Raw genomic sequence first — 21,820 nt, 5'->3', positions numbered from 1 at the left:
CACCTAACGGAAATAGCCCCTTAGCCTACCAGCGAATAGGTAGAAAATATTCTCTTATCTTATATCTTTAAACAAACAATTCTTGTATATAAATATATATATAATCTGAATCTCGGAAACGGCTCCAACGATTTTCATAAAATCTAGTATACAGGGGATTTCGGGGGCGATAAATCGATCTAGCTATGATTTACAAATAATATAATATAATATCAATATATAATTCGTATTTAAATATAATTTCTAAAAAACAATTAATCAAAAAAAAACCTCTAGTACTAATAAGCATCTCATCCTCTAGTACTAATAAACAGCGTCACGATTATAAAGGCATTAACGTATTTTCTGATTTATCCGGACAAACTATTTTCATGTTATTCCCCTACAGAATAATAAATTTGTTATTTTATTTGATAGCTTCATTAGTTTAGTCATTAGTGACCCTAACTAAGAGTATCACGGAGTCCAGTTTCAATTATCTATCCGTATCTTCGTTTATGTTTCATTTCTTGTATCCCATCATGAAAAGTTGTTAAATGTTGAATTTTATTAGTTTTCGGTTAACCATCGAAATTGGACCATAATGATCGACACCATAAGATTTAAATTCATTTTCTGTTTCGTATTGATACTATTTTCAAACATTATGCACTTCAATAGTTCCAAAACGATAAAAAAAATCTGTTGACAATAATTTATTTTTAGGTATTATATCCTAACTGCACTGGTTTATATAGGTAGGTCTTTCATGTTAAGACATGATGAATTCATGTTTGCTAGTTATTGACAAACACTATGTTGTTTATGAAAGAACATAATTAAAGACATGAGTAGATGAACGGGATATGGATACAATTTGTTAATTTTGAGAAAACGGGCAACAAACTTTTACTTGTACTTTTTCTTCGTACATAACTCCATCACGTGCAATTTCTAAAAATAGCCCTTAAACCCGGAGTTATAAGGTCTAATACTAAGGTTTATAGGCACAGGTTTAATGGTGGCAGGACCTCTAGTGAGTCCGCGCGGGTACCACCACCCTGCCTATTTCTGCCGTGAAGCAGCAACGCGTTTCGGTTTGAAGGGTGGGGCAGCTGTTGTAACTATACTGAGACCTTAGAACTTTTATCTCAAAGTGGGTGGCGCATTTACGTTGTAGATGTCTATGGGCTCCAGTAACCACTTAACATCAGGTGGGCTGTGAGCTCGTCCACCAACCTAAGCAATAAATAAAAAAAAACATAACACCTTCATTCAAAAATCTTAAAAATGTTACTTAACCCCTTCATCCACTCATGTCTTGAATTGAGGTTGTAAGCAATCAACAGGCCGGTATAATTCGTAAAATAACTCACGTTCTTGCTCTAAACAACCGTTTTTGGCAAATACCTACTGAAAATATTACGGCTGTTGTGTTGCAATATGCTGCTCTTATTATTGATCAATCAAAAATCAGTTCCTTCAATTTAGAGACCGCGATAATCGTCTAACGGTTTTGGAAATTTAACATAATACACACGTTCTTAACTTCCAAACTGAGCATGAAACTTATGAAGTTCCGTCGCAAACAAAAGAATGTACATACATTCATCCACATATATTTACTTTTTGCATTCAACAAAACGAAGCTAAACAAAAACTACAAAACCGCGTAATTAATTTCTTTCAAAGCCCTACTCTACCCTGGCGCGTTGGCAATAAATAATAAACTTTATTTAACTTATAAATAGAGTTGTTATTGTTAATTGCTTGGTAGCAGATACACGTTCGAATGATCAACGACTTTTACCGTAAGTAGCAAATTGATAATTGCTGGTGTTTTGTTTTTTCGCATTTTCCTTGCGATAAGTTATTATCGAGTTAGCCATCGATGATGTGTTTTTTTATGGATATTAGTTGCTACCTCAGGCAAGCGATATTTTTAAATTGAAATCTATATTTAAAAAATAGATGCAATTCACTAACTGGCCCAATTTTATTTTATTTACTTCGATTAGTTTTAATAGAAATTTCATTAATACTACATATTATATGTTAGGACGTGCATAATTAGAAACAATTTAGTAGTTCAATCGTATTTTATAATTTTCAAATTAACATTATATTCTGACATATCTCAGTTCGCACAGACTAATCATAGATAAGTTTGCTCATCGAACTTTACCTTATTAACACCTCCCCTCAAAGTCGTGAGCTCTTAACTACAGACATCACAGACAATTATGATTATTCCATCATTCCTAAATTGTTCATGCATTCATAATGCTTCGTCCCACACAAGCCCTTGGTCAAAATATCAGCAGGCATTTTGTCTGTACTCAAGTATTTCAAATCAATCACACTCTGTTCACACATATCTCGAACAAAATGATGTCTAACATCAATATGCTTAGTGCGAGAATGATAGCTTCTACTCTGTGCAAGCTTCATAGCACCCTGGTTGTCATTAAATAATGTCACACAACCACATTTTACACCAACATTGTTTACCACATTTCTGAGATACATAGCTTCCTTAGTTGCTTCAGAAAGCGCCAAGTACTCGGCTTCTGTGCTCGATAATGCAACGGTACGCTGTTTTCGTGCTTCCCAGGTAATTGGGGCACCTGCTAAAATAAATGCAAAACCGGAATATGACCTTCGATCAATCGTATTTCCACCCCAGTCTGCATCAACTACACCAAACAATGGTACACCTGTCCTCTCATACATTAAGCCGAAAGTTGATGTACCTTTCAAATACCTCAACACTCGCTTAGCTGCCTTCCAATGCTGTACATCATAATTAGTGTTAAATTGGCTTAAATAATTTACAGTATAAGCTATATCCGGTCTGGTAGATACAGCCAAATACATAAGGGCACCTATAAGGTTCTGGTAAGGGTACTGACTCATAACATCATTGTTTACACTGTTGGGTTTTTCTAGTTTAACGTTCACATCCATAGGTGTTGATATAGGTTTACAATCACTCATACCATAACGCTCTAATACTTTATCTATATACGCACCTTGCTTTAAATACACTCTATGCTCCTTATCACGTGAAAATTCGATACCCAAACAAGTACTGATTTTTCCCATATCCTTCATTTCAAAGGAATTAGATAACTGACGCTTAACATCATGCAACCACACCTCATCATTAGTAGCTAGGATAATGTCATCTACATAAATAGCAATTAACATCATTTTTTCATCCCTTTGCGCAATAAACACACAAGGTTCTTGTGGTAATGCTTCAAAACCAATATTCTTCAACCTTCCTACTAACTTTTTATGCCACTGTAATCCTGATTGACGCAAACCATACAAAGACTTCTTTAACAAACACACATTATTCTCACACTCATTCAATGCTTCGTTCCAGCGTTTAGCTGTATGAAGTATATTCTTATCTCTTATAATATTCCTTTTTGATCCAATATTTTGGTTTGCTAGTACACTTTCTAAGACATCTGATAGTTTATCTGGTATTTCCATGAATACATCTTCTTCGAGAGTACCATTCAAGTAAGCTGTTACTACATCCATTTGATGCATCTCTAATCCTAACTCAGCTGACACTGCAGCTATGAGTCTCACAGATGAAGACCTTACAACAGGAGAAAAGGTTTCGTAAAAATCCTCCCCTGGCCTTTGAGAACATCCCTTTGCAACAAGCCGTACTTTCTTCCCTGTATTCTTTGTTTGAAATACAAATCTGCTACCAATCACTTTTCTATTTTTCGGTCGTGGGACTATTTCCCATGTAACATTCTTTAATTGTGCCAAATACTCGTCTTCTAAAGCCCTTCGCCATTCAGGTTCGTCATCAGTCTTTTCTATTTCTTTCCATGTTTTAGGTTCCATAATCGCAATTCCAGCTGTCGTTTCTTCATTATCTACTTCATACTCCGATTCAGTTTCACTCTCTGTACTGTTAGTAGCTGGTTTATACTTTTTGCGCGGTCTTCCCACTAAGCCAGTACGAACTATCCTTGGTCTTCCTCTCCCTCTCATGGGGTTTGTTTTTCGATCTTCCTTCTTCTGATCATGTCCTTTCAATTCAACGACTATCTTCGAATCATCAAAACTCTCTTCTTCATCATTTCGTATTTCTTTATACTCATGAAAGAATGCTGTCTCGTTCATAAACTTCACATCGCGAGAAATGACGATCCTTCTAGTCTTAGGATCATGTATTCTGTAAGCTTTAGACTCAGTATCATAGCCCATAAATATTCCAAGAACTGAACTTGATTCGAATTTTCCCTTCTGCGTTCCTTTGTTTTTATAATACGCTTTCGATCCAAACACGCGCATGTAGATTACGGTAGGTTTCTTTCTTTTCCACAGGGTAAATGGTATTTGACCATCAAGAGCTGCAGTTGGGCACCGGTTCCTTATGTAATTAGCAGTATTAATTGCTTCAGCCCAAAAAACAGGAGGGCTTCCCGCCTGACGCATCATACAACGGGCCATCTCTAGCAGTGTCCTGTTCTTTCTCTCCGAAATCCCGTTCTGCTGAGGCGTATAAGGTGCCGTCAACCTCCGTCTTATTCCTTCTTTCTTCAAGAAATCATCAAAGTCTTTGTTAATGTATTCTCGACCGTTATCGGATTGTAGATTTTTGATCTTCTTTCCAGTCAATTTTTCCACGTAAGCCTTGTAATCTTTGAAAACTTGAAGTACGTCGCTTTTATTAGCAATAAAGTATACTTCACACCATCTTGATTTGTCGTCGATGAACGTGACAAAATACTTTTTACCGCCCATAGACTGTTGTCTCATTGGTCCGCACACATCAGTATGCACGATCTCCAATAGTTCACTTGTACGATCTTCGCTTCCTTTAGAAAAAGGCGTGCATGTCTGTTTTTCACTTATACATATTTCACACTCTGACAATTTTTCGTTGTCCTTCAATGATAGGCCATGGACAAGGCCATTTTTCGCCATTGCCTTCAAATCACGCTCGTTAAGGTGGCCGAGGCGCTCGTGCCACATATCTATAGGTTTTTTCACCATTTCAACATTATTGACATCATCTTGGCTCATTCGGACGTGGTATAAGTTACCAACTCGATCCGCTCGCATATGAACCTTATTATTGTCATCTATGACAATTGCATAATTTTTATTGAAGCGAACTTCAAATCCGTGATCTGTCATCTTCGCAACTGATAATAAATTGGTTCGTAGATCCGACACGTAGAACACTTTTTTAATATCAACATGGCGCTTTTCGCTGCCTGTGTCTACCATAATACTGACTTTTCCTGAGCCGCTAATTTTTGTAGTTTTACCATTAGCCAAATTCAAGTCTGTATCAACTCGAGTAAAATCTTTAATCAATTGTTTGTTGTTACACATATGTCCCGTACATCCACTGTCAATACACCATACAGGAGCTCTCTGCTCGGCTATCATCACCTCTTTGGTGGTACTTACTAACATATTTGTCTTGTGCTCATCATCACTATTACATTCTGCTTTATGTGAGCTTTGTTTAAACTTACTCACGTTTTTAGTTCTGCACTCTCTCGCCATATGCCCAAGACGACCGCAACGATAGCACTCAATGTTTTTATTTGTGTGCTGTTCGAAGTTCTTCTTCGGGTTGGCATTTGATTTAATATTGGTACGCTTGAGGAACATAGCCCTCTGGTCTATTATCTTACTCTTCCGACCTTCATAATCCTCGATAATCTTCACTTTCAGTACATCAGTTGATGGTAAATCATCACGCGATTCCATTGCTGTTCGAAACATTGAGAACGAATCCGGTAAACTATAAAGTAATAAAATAGCAAGCAACTCATCTATCACTATTAATCGGATTTCTTTAAGCTTTTTAACACAGTCGAAAAAATCAGAAATATGTTTTCGTAGGTCTCCATCTTCTGGCATACGATTTAATACAAGTCTCTTTAGTAATGACGCTTTTCGCGCTGGTCCGCTTGACTCATACATAGATTTCAACTTGTCCCATATTGCTTTAGAGGAGTCTAAACCATCCAGTGCAATTAACTCGCTCGGGCTGACAGCTAACAATATGTCCGATTCGGCTTTTCCGTCCATTTTATTCCATTCAGAATATTTAGAATCTGAATGTATTGGTTTAGGTATTTTTCCTGATACGTATTCCCACAAATCATTCTTCTTCAGAATAGCTCGCATGTGAATCTTCCAGGTGTCATAGTTATCACCCGTAAGTCGATCAATCTTAATATTAGAAGTCATTTTGTAGTTTCTTCAACTTCAAAAAAATCAGGAAATAATTGACACAACGGATTACGCCTATTAAAACAATTAATCGTTAAATCATTTCTATTTCACTTTCTGCAAACGTCCTGGGCCCATAACCTGTTAGGACGTGCATAATTAGAAACAATTTAGTAGTTCAATCGTATTTTATAATTTTCAAATTAACATTATATTCTGACATATCTCAGTTCGCACAGACTAATCATAGATAAGTTTGCTCATCGAACTTTACCTTATTAACATTATACAATAATATGTTATTGTATTATTTGCTGTCGTCATGGCCTAAAGGATAAGACGTCCGGTGCGTTTGTATCTAGCGATGCAACGATGTTCGAATCCCGCAGGCAAGAAGGGTGGGGCAGCCGTAGTACCGTAAGACTCAGATCTTAAAACTCATATCTCAAGGTAGGTAGGTGCCATTTACGTTGTAGATATATATGAGCTCCGGTTAACACCAGGTGGGCCGTGAGCTCTTCTACCCAACTAGGCAGTAAATAAAAGAGCGTGCGAAAATTTTACGAGCAAATATCAGCACCGTCATTTTCAATTTTATTATGGTAAATTTAAAGCAATATTAGTTGTATGTTATAAGTATATTATTTACCTGTTTGAAGAAGGCTTTAATGCATGCGATGCTGCTTTTTCTATTTACTACTAAACAAAGATAAAAATTTTATATATTTAAGTTCAATTTGGTGCGTATATCTTCTTCTGTTGGTATCAAATTCGATTGGTATCGGGTGTCGCACACGGCGTTATGTAACCAACGGTAAATGTCTTTTAATTACTGCTGAGACAATTTTCTCCCCTAATGAATGTTCGGACAATTAATTTAGGAATGTTTCATTTTTTACATCCGTATAAGGCATAAGTATCATGAATGTCCTTTCAAGGGTTTGACAGGTGACTCTTGTAAAGGGCACCCTTTAAAATTTGCAACGAGCATTTTTTGTTTTGCTTCTATTACATCAGAGGCGGCTTTGTCTATGGTGCAGGGTGTGGGCGTAGCGGTGTTAAGGGACGCCGACCTCCGCACTTTCAATGAACCTGTTACATTGGTACCTATTCCATTACGCGCTTACTAAGAGGGCGCTAAGATTGCACAGATTGGTGCTAGACGGGCTAGAGATACCTTTGCTTAAGATTAAAATATACTACATCAAAAGTCTATGGATAAAGACACAAGCTGTTTTTTTTTTTTTTATATTCATGGAAAACCCCAGAGCACAGACATTACGAAGTGAATGTCGTTTTCATTGCGATCTAGCTGTAGAATTATTTATATCAATATATTCGTGGATATTAGTTAGTCTCTAGCTTGAGGTCTCGAACCTAAGCTATGCATATTTCGTGAAATCCAGTTACACTTCGATAAATGTATGAAAAAAATATTCTGTAAACGATTCGCGAGCCGCTTGTACGTCAATCTTATTATAGAATAGCCTATGTACTATTCTCAAGTACAAGCTGTTACAAAACGATTTCATCAAAATCCGACCCGAGATATTAGATGATAGATCAACAACAGATCTTTTATACATAAAAATTTCATCATTTATTATAAAATATTAATACAGTAGCATTTTTAGACCACTTTTTCAATGGACTCTACATAAATCCCTTAAAACATATTTCGGTTTAAATTTACTACCACATCGATAGAATAACTTCATATTCTATATATCGAATGACCAAAATTTATAACTACTTAGTTGTAAGGCGTATTGTAAGACAGGGCAGGCATCTTGCATAATTCTCAGCAATCATGAGTTCCGATTTGGTGGTTGAGACAACCGCTGTTTTTTAATTTTATTTGAGACTATATATGTAGTTATATTTATATAACCGTTGTAACTATACTTGAGACCTTTAGAACTTATATCTCAAGGTGGGTGGCGCATTTACGTTGTGGATGTCTATGGAATCCAGTAACCACTTAACACCAGGTGGGCTGTGAGCTCGTCCACCCATCTAAGCAATGAAAATATATATATATTAACATTTAATTAACGACCCGTTTGTATTAATTCCAAACTATACATAAAAAAAGTCTTTCAAACTTTCCTTCGTCTTTAGTGTATCTGAAGAGCTTCCATGAAAGGAATCTAGATGCAGACAAGGTCGGTCGATTCTTCATAACGTCAAGGCGATATGATCTCCACTTTTACGCGCTTTTTCTGTCTTATGATAACTACTTAGCCTTTAACATCAACTCGCTGAGATTCTCGTTGGCTCTTCTCAGCTGATCGCGATTTCGTTCCGGCGATGGATTCGAAGGCTTTTTTGTCGCCTAAGGCTGGGTTCACACGGTATTGTCCTACACGTTAATTTGCAGTATACGTCTTATCGAATGAATAGTGACACATACATTGTGCATAGAACTATTCACATGTTGTTTGTACTGCAAAAAATCGTACACCGCTTATGCGTTTAAACGAATACTCAACAGACTTGTCAAGCAAATAGAATGAACTTTAACGTTGGAGTGGCGCATAGTATAAGCTCTTAGCTATAGCTTACACGAATGAAAACCTACCGTATGAACACCCGGGTGATTGTACGTCATAATAACGAATACAAATAAAACTTGCACGACAATGCCGAGTGAACCAAGCCTAAGCGACAAATGTTCTGGTTAGCCAGAACCTAGCGGCTCTCTTGGTGAAGTTGTGAAGAGTTTAGGGCCAACAGCAAGCTCTCCATCCAAAAAAAAACACAGACTATGTGCCTCTGCCGCAAGGCAAACATTTTTGTTTAAATGCGAAATTGCCATTTCAACTATCTTGACTTCATATCTCAATGGCCGTGTGCGAGTGTGTGTTAATTTCAATATTTAATTATAATATGAATACCGAGGTTGGGAAGGGTAACAAGTCTGTAATTCAATATAGTTAAGATAATGCTGAGTAATTGCTGCATTAATTACTAACTACAGTTTCCATGGAGTAGAAGTCAATAACAAGTGTGAAGGTATGACAAAAAATCTTTTTTTTTTATAAAAATACTTCTCTAGGGAATTTACATTTCGTTCCACTCAGAAATAATTTAATTTGGTTTAACGGTAGTTCATACAATATTCAAATGTAAACAAATAAATGTCTATGACAATATAAAATGTTGCAAATAATAAAAATAAGCATGAAATTAAACAGTAAAATTAATCATTTTAATCATGTTTACATTTCGCAAAAACCAATGTAAAAAAATCGCACTTTATACCCAAGTTACACTTTATAACTTTATATCAAGTGTTTTTCATAAGAAAGAAATATGTATTTCCATTCCATATGTCAACAAAGAAAAGATAAATTTAAATAAAATAAGAAAAGTTTTAAGTAAACAAAGTTAAATATTGTATCAGCTTAATTAAATATGTATAATAAGTAATAAAAAATGCACATGTACATTTTGGATAATTCATTGACCTTCCTAATTATCTCATAAGAACATTATTATTAATTGTTCAACTTTGAAACAGATATCTTTACTAATATCAAGTTGTACTTAATTAATTATCTAATAAAATATTTAGACTTGGGCCATATGTTACTGTGCTTAAATTAGAATAATGTACAACATTATTCTAATTTAACTAATCTAAGTATAGCATCATATCTCAGTATAGGTCTTAAGGACAATGGTAGTACTTATGTTGAGATTTTTATGGACTTTGGTCACCACTTAGCACCAGGTGGGTTATGAAATCTCTATACGAGCAATTAATAAAGAAAATGTATATATTTTACATTTGTTTAGAATATTATTTTACTAGTAAGCGATCTTAAAATTTTGTGATAAAAAAAACCAACAATATATATAATTTTTTTTTAAAAACCAATAACAAGATATAAAATGTGCTTTATGGAATCAGATCTAGACAAACACCAAGATATAATTCAAACCAGGCGGAAAATAATAACTATTTCCATAAGTAAATATATGGAAAACATTAATTTATTAAACGTCCATATTGTATTTTGCCGATGCTATGCCAAGAGCCTTCATGAAGTACCCATAAAGACTAAGTAAAGTTGCAACTTAACCAGATAAATCCTGTTTCTTATAACATTTAAAACTTTTAATTTATCTACAATTATCAAAAGCAGGCACAATATTTGATAAATGATATTATCAAAACCATTATTATTTTTTCCTTATTTTTTTTAAAAGCCTTTTTTTTCTTAATTGTTCTAATAGCAAACCACATACTTAATTTTCTCATATATATATATTGACAGGTGAAAGGCTGAAGATCCTGGGCTATTGATAGCAATGGACCAAACTTTATAATTTCACTACAAAGTATAAATTGTTTCTCAGCAGAAGGTTCAAATACTAATAAACAGTAGTTTTAGCTTTCTTTCACACACAATCAGACTCAAATACTCAGTGAAACTGACCTGTAAAATAAGTTTTCGTAGCCATTCAGCCACAAGCTTTTCGATTATTATTTTCTCCGCTGCTGAAATTCTTTGGGGTTGCTGAGATACTAAACTGTCATCTTCCGGCACTAGTTCAATCTTTATATTCTCTCCTGTTGTTGTTGTGTGTTGTGGTTCATATGTTTCAATTGGCGGCGTGACCTTCATTTTTATAAAAATGTATGATTTATGCTTGCAAAATTCCCAACTGTGGCCCTTATAATTCACATGTCATAGCTATTCAACCTCTGCAACTAATGTATGTAGCAATACAACACGTTGCACCATATATAGGCTTGATATACATTTTAAGGATCTGCTGTTATTATCTATTATTGCGCTCTTGAGTTATTAAGCTAAATTTGATTTTAAATATAAAATGTGTCTGACTCTTTCTACAACAGAGTTTATATAAATCTTGACGCGCCATTTCACTTTTGTAAAATAGTGCGAGTTCAATATATTTCAATTGTTATATATTAAATCACTATAAAGACATGTAAACATAATAATATCTTTATCACTGCTTTTATCACTAAAATCACTTTTTCTAGCTGATTGCTCTGTTTGTTTTGGTTTGTTTCCACATTTTATGACAGTGACAGACCCATTGTCAAATCATCTGATTTATACATTGAAGTATGAAAAATTTAAAGTAGTTTTATTTTTCCAAATAGAAAAGAAAAGGTATCACACCATACAGCCTAATCTTTTATATATATATATTTTTTTATGAAATATGATCTTATAAAATGAAATGAAGCTGATTAATACAAAACATGGCATGGCATGGCACGAAATGAAATGAATTGAAATGAGATGAGATGATATGATATGGGATATTTTTATGAAAAATGATAATATGGAGTGAAATGAAATGAATTTGATACATTAATCAACTGGGATGAAATTAAATGAAATGAGATGAGATGATATAGGATGAAATATAATCTCAGTAAAATGGTGATCGTTTACTGAGATTTTTTCAGTGGACTTTTGGGAGGATCCCGAGAAGTTACGTCCAACGGCTTTGTTTCATTTTCCCACATTTGTGCACTTTCACAGATACTAAACAGTTAATAAACCACCGCTATTATACATTTAAATCTGAAGAAACACTAAATAAACAAAATAAAACAAATCGCACAACTTCACACCTCGCGTTCCCGCCAAAAAGTCCTATGAAAAATAAATAGGTAGGTGGTACCTATTTATGTATGTACCTACTTGTACTTTAAAAAGTTCACGCTGTTGAATTGACGTTCTAGCTGTCATTGAAGCTGTTTTGCCGACGACACAACGCGCCGCTAGCGCCACATTGCGTTTTGCGTTTACTTAAACATATTTTGTGACAGCTCTATTTTGAGTAATATTCACTAGGGGCTCGCGCGCATATTTAAAATTAACATTAATCGATTTTGAGGTGGGGTCTTGGGAGTTCTTTAAGTAAGTATCTTACAATCTTAGCTGGGAACGTTCATTCTTACCGCATAACTCTTCAGAGACAATTGTGTGGCATGCGCTTGTTTTATAAATAAAAACATACACCTCGCATTACAGGACGTCTCTATTTTAAAGTGTGTAAAAAATTTAGTTAGTCAAGTTATAAATTTGAACACGGCATATATTTTTATTATTACGAATTCAGAATAAAATCCTACTCCCAATTATAAAGCTATAAAAGTGAACTGTTTAACATTTCGGCCAAAAAGAATAAGTAGCAGGAAATGTTTAATATTCTGCAAACGAAAGTCTAGGTTTGGCTGGGCGGACGTTCCTTTTGCGTTAGCATTATGTTCCGTCTAGGCGTCTGCTTGTCATAAATCATTTGATTTTAATGTCGATAATTACGTCGATAATCCGTTTTACATATTTTTTTATGAACAGACGAGCTCACCACTTCACTTCATGTTAAATGTTTACCCTTTTTGAGGTAGTGTGTGCTTAGTGCGAGTTTTTTAACTTCTCGATTGCGTAAAAGTTAACTCAAATTTATATGGAATTGAAGTCGGAAATATTGAAGTCGTCGTGGCCTAAAGGTTATGACGTCCAGTGCATTCGTGTTGAGCGATGCACCGATGTTCGAATCTCAGGCGGGTACCAATTTTTCTAATGAAATACGTACTCCACAAATGTTCACGATTGACTTCCACGGTGAAGGAATAACATCGTGTAATGAAAATCAAACCCGCAAAATTTTAATTTGCGTAATTACTGGTGGTAGGACCTCTTGTGAGTCCGCGCGGGTAGGTACCACCACCCTGCCTATTTCTGCCGTGAAGCAGTAATGCGTTTCGGTTTGAAGGGTGGGGCAGCCGTTGTGACTGTACTTGAGACCCTTAGAACTTATATCTCAAGGTAGATGGCGCATTTACCTTGTAGATGTCTATATAAGCAATAAAAAAAAGGAGTTGGAACAGCTTCCCTTCGTTTGCCGCAGAACCCGTAACAAGCAACTAGTAGATATGGGATTAAAGTTTTGTTCCTTAACTATTTTTAAAAATAAAATTTTAATAAAACATTTTCAAGCAAACTCGGATCCGATTTAAAACGATGTGTTCACGGCCATCGCTCCCGTCCCGTCGCCGACACGAGACCAGCTTATTGGTCAAACGGAAATATAACAACTGTATTAAACATTTACTTAATGTTAGTAAATAATTATGGACAGTTTCGTGTATTTTAACGTATTACATTATACTAGTGGTCCCGTGGTAGTCCAAATTCGACTTTAATTAATTGAAATTATAAGTTTGTACACTATTATGATTGTATTGTCAAAGACTATTTATACTTCTATAATCACAGATTTCGCCAAAACTACACTATAAATAAATATTAATAAAGACAAACATTACATATTTAATCTATTCTCAATTTATCCACAGACTATAAGCAATAAGAAAAGTTTGACAATAAACAAATAGTATGCATGCGTGTGTGTGTCAAATACATGGTAGTGTGTGTAATGTTTTTTTTTAATTGATTTAATACGTTTTTTATGCATCATTTAAAAAAATATTAATATTCTGCACTCCTTCCCTATATTCTCTATAAGTTGGAGATATTTCATAATCCTCCGTCGGCGCAATTTTCATAAAAAGGCGTGCAAAATTTTTGCTTCACGTATTAATATATAGATAGTGTTTTGTTGTAACTGGGAAAATTACCTCACAAGGTAGCTAGAATTTTGTATTATCTATTTAAACATTATCTATAAGTCGTTTTACACATCGTTTTTTATCTTATTAAATACTAATGAACTTAGATTGTTATTAATAAACGAGTCCCAACCCTAGCTTACGGCTCAAACGCAGCGTCTTTGATTTCTTCTGTAGTTGAAAGTGACTGCTAATACTAAAGATATACTGTAGCTATACTCAGGCTACGTACGAACGAAAGATACGAAGACAGCTTACTTCGAAAAATGTTTTAAGCAATTAAACACGATACGTTCACGGTTTGTTGAATCTGTCCGTGACACGCGACCGAGGAGTGCCGAAACTCGTCGGGTTTTATTTTTTACACCCGTGTGAACTCAGCCTAACAAAAACTAGAGAGAGACATAATTATATGCAATTTGATAAAAGTCTTTATTATAAAGATGAAGAGTCTAATTGAATATGCAATTTCGAAAAGGGGCACATCTCTGAAAATGTAAAATGTTCAGGAAATGAAAAAAAGCTGATTATTTTCTAAAGCACTGTAAAATTTACAATATTAACTTTTGAGATATATTTTAGTGTTAATTAGCAATTGAAAATTACTGGAATTATTATAAAACGGGTGTAGGTAAGCCTCAAAACTACATGTATATGAAAAAACGTATTAGACAAAATATGCGACATGTGCCCTTTTCGAAATTGCATATTCAGTTAGAAAACGTGTATGTACGCTTTTGTTTGTCTGATTGATTGTTTATGTCACTTATGTTGTTTTTTTAATGTACGTACATATGTGTATGTGTACATTTATATATATGTCCATATAAGCTTATAGTACAGTTCGAAAAAAATTACGAGAAAAAATTGATTGTCTTAATAACCGGCTGTCGTGTCTATAATCTAGATCTGTTTTTCAACTGTAAAGTAAATAGGCAACTCATAATTTTATGCTGTTTTGATTTTTATTACACAATGCTTAATTAAAAAAAAACAATCTTCCAATCAATTATCAATCTGTTTGTTTTAGGTTAAAGTGTCAGATCCATATTTAGTAACGAAATGTGCAATTATGTAATTATGTTCCATGGCTATTGTAATGTAAACTGTGTTTTTTTTTTTATGTTAAATGTAGTATTTTATTATTATATTAATATTGTTAATATTTATTTATATATTCTTATTTCCATCTGTAAGTACGCTGTTGTTGATTTCTTTGATTAGATGATTGCCCATGCGATGGTCGTCGTCTGGAAAAGATCTCTTTTAATCTCATTAGACCGTCAATTCCACTTTTGCATGAGCGTTTATTTTACGTTAATGTACAATAAAAAGTATACTCCACCTAGACCTCTATTTTATTTCAAGACGGTGGTAGAACCTTTACTATACCTATTTACTGGTGGTAGGACCTTGTGAGTCCGCACGGATAGGTACCACCACCCTGCCTATTTCTGCTGTGAAGCAGTAATGCGTTTCGGCTTGAAGGGTGGGGCAGCCGTTGTAACTATACTGAGACCTTAGAACTTATATGAGAAGGTGTGTGGCGCATTTACGTTGTAGATGTCTATGGGCTCCAGTAACCACAGTAACCACTTAGCGCCAGGTGGGCTGTGAGCTCGTCCGCCCATCTAAGCAATAAAAAATTTAAAAAAAGACGAATTTTCAGAATTTATCTTTAATGAAAAATATCGTTTGAAATAACAAAGAACGCGTGGTCCGTGCAGGGTGAAAGACCCCGGTCATGTCACCTGAAGACGCCACGTGGCGTTATCGAGGACCTGAATACATTTATGGGCCCCGTGTGGCCCCGTGCAACTTACCCCTCCCCTGATACTGACACGTGAAACGCATCCGCTAAATAAGACGTCAAAAAGGGCAATTTATTATCGCTCCAACGAATTTAAGTTGCGGATTTTATTAGCCGTTTCATATTAGGGAACGATATTGACAGACTAAAAGGGGTCTCGGAGTATCATCGGTTAAGTTTTTGTAACTTGAACGGACTGACTCGGTGGAGCAGTAGTTAGCGGGCCGACTGTTACGCGAAAGGTCGTGGGTTCGATCTCCACGTCGGGCAAACATTGTGTGATGAAAAAATTTTTTTGTTGCTCTTTGTTTGGGTGTTTATTATCTATATATTTATACGTTTAAACATATATACGTATGTTTATCAGTCTCTGGTACCCTTAACACAGGTGATGCTAAGATTGGTAGTAGGTGCGTGATTTGTTCCCAGTTATGATTAGTGACTAGCTGACCCGGCAAACTTCGTAGTGCCTCAATCGATAAATAAAAGACCTTAGCTTTTGTATAAAATAAACTTAAAACAAACAAAAGGAATTTTGATATTTATCTACCTTTTAAACCTTCTCTGGACTTCTACAAATAATTCAAGACCAAAATTAGCCAAATCGGTCGAGACGTTCTCGAGTTTTAGCGAGACTAACGAACAGCAAAAAAAAAAAAACAGCACTTCATTTTTATATATAGAGATTATTTATTAATTACACAAAAAAACATATCTAAAGTGTGATCGCTATTTAGTCACTCGATCTTATTTTTATTTGTTTATCGCTTTAATGGTTGAACCAGCACACGCCCCACATGATCTTAAGTGGTTACCAGGGTCGATGGACATCACGACGTGACAGACGTCGCTAATCTTCAGATATATTTCTCGGTCTCAATTGCACTGTTTTTTCTTATTGCCCTTATAGGCAAACAAGCAAATGGCCACTAGTAGGTGAATGGTTACCCGTCTCGCCCATGGACGTCAGTAATGCTAAGAGCACAGTCAAGCCGCTGCTTACCAATAATTACTCGCCACAATCCTCGTTTGAAGAACATTTACGTTGTACATGTTTATGGGCTCCGGTTACCACATAACACGAGGCGGGCCGTGAGCTCGTCAACCCATTTAAGCTGTATAAAAAAAGAACGAAGAATTCGTCACCTTATTCTTAGCCTGGTAATCAATTCACGGCCTAATAGTAGAATGCGCATGGACTATTGAGCATTTTTTAGTGAGTACACGAAAAACACGAGCCGTCATCGACTGTGCTGATAGCGGCAAATCGAATTCCGTATAAAATGACAGATGCGCACTAAAACCGACGGACCGATGACAAATTTGCGATATTACATGCGGATTAATGTCCGTGCTCCATTTTTTAGGGTTAAATTGTCTTTTCTGGAGCACCCTCTGCTTTTTCGTAAGCATACGCGATTTTCAATCGTATTCTTAAAAGTTTAGAGCGCAATTTGCAGTTGCCGGTCTCAGTGTATCTATGCCGAATCGAGATCGCAAAGGGTGATTCCCCAACTCTAGATGGGATCGGTACGATGGTTATCATAATCCCTCCGTTGACATTATGTGATGACACATGTCGTGGCGTTGTGCTTTAAAATGTCGTTTTTTTAAATCCATTTCTCCTACCGTCACTACTATTTCCGCCCTTAAGGCTATCGGTATAAAGTATATGGGTGACGCATGCAATCTCGTCACGTTCCTGGGAAGGCGTATCGCGGACAGTTCACAATACAATATTTGAACGCGAAATAGGTATCTGCTATTTTGGTTTTTGTTTGCTCTGTCTGAATTTGCTCGGTAATCAATCAGCATTCGTATCTTTTGTTTGACACCGACTCGATATTTGCATCTATATGATGAAGTTGATGTGTGATGTGTGAATTTTGATTCGAATGTATGTTAACATTACGCAATTTTGGATGTTTTTTTTTGTGGCTAATAAAAAGTTATTAAAAAAAACAGCAATATTGTTTTTCATTAAACACAAAGGCCATTTAAGAAACATAAGACGTAAATACTAATAAGTCTTTTTTGTAAATACATACTGAATACACATCAAAGCAATATTTTCAATCAATTCTGTTCGTGGGCATTAGTGAAGATTAAAAATCGACAACAAAAGACTGCCGGAGTAATTTTGAATTAACATCAAGCCCTCTCCACAATTACAACGAAAACCGGGGTAAACTGCAGAATCGTTCGAAATTACAGGATTCCAAACAACATGCATAAAAGCCCCCTCGCGTCAGCGAAAATGCTCTATGGGACAACTAATGGGGACAAATTTTTTAATATGGGGTGCGCTAGTGAATTTTAAACAATTAGTATGAGATTGAGTAAATTGCATAGGGTCGGATGAGTACAGAACGTCTTTTTTTTATTATTTTAGATTTCCACGAAATAAAAATGCAAAAGAAAAAACACATAGAAATTGAACAAAACCGTTTCGAACCTTTCTCCGTAACGCTCAAGTTGCTGAACACGAGAAAAAAAAAGGAAAAAAAAAGTAAAATAATCGTACGCAAAACCCTCGCGACAAATGAACATCGGGACTGGAGAGGTCATTAAAACGAGGCTCGATCTAAAAACGAGAGGGGGAGGGCAGAAGGGAGACTTTTGAGAACTCTGTAATTGGACCAGGGAGGGTCTTAAATCGTATTCGAATCAGCAGAAGCGGAAAGACGGCTCAACCGACAATAATTAACAACAAATATGGGTGAATCGATTTTTTACTACATTCTAAGTACGCCCATTAGGTTATTTCGCAGGGCGGGCAATTACTCAAACAATGCTTGTGAAATATAAATGTTGAAACCACTTTTTTTATGGGAAAACTTTACTCATTCAACAACTGCGGTCGGTGCAATGGCGTGCCATGTCTTCGGCGACATTACAGTACCGATAGGCTATCTTTCTTTTCCTTGTTTCAGTAATTGAGTGTTTGTTTGCAAACGTAGAGGGTATCGGTAAACATTCAATAATTTCGTCATTACTTGAATATCATGTTTGCGCCCGTCAAACGTGCCTTTAGCGGCAAAGTATACGGTACGAAATTAGACGCTTCTAGAAAATTGCTTCACATTTGATATTACGTAATTGATGGTTCAATAAACAAGCGGTCAGGTCATCGATTCTCGGAACGACTTAAAAACCAACACACTATTAGACCACACAGTGTGACAAGCGAAAAAAGACCAAAAAAAAAACGGTGACAAGGGCATCACGTCACCACATTATGATAATGGGCTTTAGGTATGACAACACCGAAATAATCCGCTTTGTCCAGAAAATGGGCGCATTACGTGGCCAGATCCTTCGGGAATAGCGTCCTTTGATTTTGGATTCGATGAAAATTAATACAGAATATGTGCTCAGGGTACATATCTGACGTCACAGGCGGAGGTCCATCCATATTTATGAGGAAAAACTTCGTATCAAGCGCGCAAGGTGAAAACACGAGGTGAATAATGGAAACACCCTTAAAAGCCACGTAGTAATATTGTTAAGCGAGAACCATCAAACTAAACTAGCATGAAATTAAGTGGCCGAATCAAAAAGCTCCATCAACGTGCCATCGTTTAATCAACGTTCCGATCATTATAATTCACCTGTCATCAAAACAAACATTCAATAAAACATCGCTTTAGACGCAAGATGGCGATTTAATTGTAGGTTATCTCGACGCGGCGCGCACGCACGCGATGCGAAAAGGCGTCAAATGGCTCGTTAAATGCCCCCAAACAAATGGAAATATTACTCATAACTTAATCCCCACTTATAATGGATTTAACCTGCCATAAAATCATATTCTCATTTTTTTTTGAACGAGCAAACAAGCGGGGTGGCGCGCTGTGCGTATTTACAAAGAATCGCCGATTACCGCACAATGGCTATGAGAGGTTATAATACTCATAATTCATGTTTTTTTTTTTCTATGCGGATAATCGAGGGGCTATGTATGGGGTAAGTAAATTGGATTTAATATTTTCGTTTTTAGTAACAGTCGGTGTGAAATTGAACGCTCGTTTAAGGGCTGTTAGGGGATAGGGTCAATCTGCGCAATTGAAGTGGTCGTAACGAAAGGGCTAAAGTTATTGAATTTATGATTATGGTTGTCTCGGTAATACGTGATGATTACGTCCGTGGGAACACGATAGGGCATTCTGATGGAGCATCACGAATGAAATGACATTTTGGTAATTAACATTTTGTATTTCGTCGATGCCAACATTCATGAAATTGCTCAGAAAACAAATCGATTTGGAGTTTCTTTTTATGTTGATGAATAATCCTGAACGATCTCGACAAGCAGTCTACTTGGATAAGTACTTACTGGAGCTCATAGATCACAACACGAATGTTTCCGACGTTGGTTGTATTGCCTATTTCTGCCGTGAAGCAGTAATGCGTTTCGATTTGAAGGGTAGGGCAGCCGTTGTAACTATACTGAGACCTTAGAACTCATATCTCAAAGTGGGTAGCGGCATTTACGTTGTAGATATCCATGGGCTCCAGTAACTCGTCCGCCTATTTAAGCAATAAAAAAAAGAAGCTGTTTCGTCTTTGAAATAGGAATCTATTATGCAATTGTTATAATCGAAGTTTACATAATTCATTATTATAGCAACACGATCTATTCGATGAAGATAATTAAGATAAAAGATTCCGTGGCGATTCCAATCGCTTTCAGATATTCTAGTAATGAAACACTAGTTTTCTCTTCAGAAACAACGATAAGTTCTCACTAATCTCTTATCAACTCAACGCATTGAAGAAAAAACTAAGACATTTTCGCATTGGTAACGTTAAATAATTCTACAGATCAAATGTTTTGAGAAATTAATAGGTTACTAGAGGTCCTGCAGTAGTCGAGATTCAACTATAATTAATTGGAATTGTATGTTTGTACACAATTATGATTGTATTTTATACTTCTTTAATCACAAATTTCGCCAAGGCTACACTATAAAAATATATAAATAAAGACAAACAATATTTAATCTATTCTCAATTTGACCGCAGACGTCGCAGTGTGTGTAATTTTTTCTTTATTGATTTAATGTATAATTTATGCATTATTAAAAAAAAAAATAGCTATCCTAGACTGTCTCCTACCTGCAATCTATCATATTATTAACTTCTCTCTTGACTCCGGAGAGTTTCCTTTCCTATGGCGCAGAGCTTATGTTCGTGCCCTACCTAAAATTCCTGACCCTTCTGTTCCTAATCACTTTCGCCCAATTTCAATCTTACCCTTCCTATCCAAAGTGCTCGAGATCTGTGTCCATAAGCAGCTTTCTCGATTTATATTTAATAATTCCCTAATTAGCCCTTTTCAATCTGGGTTTAGACCAGGCCACAGTACCATTTCCGCGCTTCTGAAAGTGACAGGTGATATCAGGGTGGGCTTGGAAGAATCCAAAATTACTATACTAGTTTTGGTTGATTTCTCAAACGCGTTTAACACCGTTTGTCACGATATCCTTCTTTCCATCCTCTCTCATCTCAACGTCTCAAAAGGGGCGTTGGATTGGTTCTCTTCCTATCTTCAGGGACGTCAGCAATCTGTTCGTAATGACGAACTCTCATCAAACTGGTGTAATCTTGAATCTGGCGTCCCACAAGGCGGTGTCCTCTCTCCTCTCTTGTTTTCAATTTTTATAAATTTTCTCACCCCTGAGCTACGGTGTGCATTTCATCTTTACGCCGATGATCTACAACTGTACGCACAAACCGATGTTGATCACATATCGGACGCTATTACCAAACTAAACAATGATTTAAAATCAATCAAAAATTGGTCCGATAGGTTTGGTCTGGCGGTGAATCCTACCAAATGCCAGGCGATAATTGTTGGTAGCCATCGAAATATGAGTAAGATCAGTAATTTTAAGCTGCCGCCTGTTGTTTTCAATGACATAATCATCCCCTTTAGCCGAAACGTGAAAAATCTTGGATTACACATTGACACTACACTTGGTTGGAGAGCGCAAATAACATCCATTAGTCAAAAAGTCATCAGGACCTTGCGATCTCTCTATCGGCTAAAAAATATGCTACCATCGAATGTAAAGGCCATGCTTGTGCAGACTTTAATTTTCCCTATGGTAGACTACGGTGATGTGTGCTACTATGACCTGAATGCAGATCTCCTCAACAAACTAGACCGCCTT

General features: G+C 36.0%; 1 protein-coding gene across 10 annotated transcripts in view; it reads right to left on the bottom strand.

Annotated features, from left to right (window-relative positions):
• The window catches only part of pan (transcription factor pangolin), a 213,682-nt gene that overhangs the window by 67,703 nt on the left and 124,159 nt on the right, over window positions 1–21,820 (bottom strand). For 4 of the 10 annotated variants that reach the window (XM_089739617.1, XM_089739618.1, XM_089739619.1 and 1 more), the window contains exon 1: window positions 10,653–13,385. The exons of the other annotated variants lie outside the window; for them this stretch is intronic. In XM_089739617.1, coding sequence (XP_089595743.1) covers window positions 10,653–10,841 — 189 coding nt within the window. In that variant the 5' untranslated portion in view covers window positions 10,842–13,385. Of the gene's footprint in view, window positions 1–10,652; window positions 13,386–21,820 lie in introns of those variants that run through there. 10 annotated transcript variants of the gene reach the window in all.

Source organism: Bombyx mandarina, chromosome A1 (genome assembly GCF_030267445.1).
Source record: "Bombyx mandarina strain Sakado chromosome A1, ASM3026744v2".
Classification (NCBI taxonomy): domain Eukaryota; kingdom Metazoa; phylum Arthropoda; class Insecta; order Lepidoptera; family Bombycidae; genus Bombyx; species Bombyx mandarina.
Note: the sequence above shows the minus strand (reverse complement) of the source record. Positions and strands in the feature narration are given on the sequence as shown.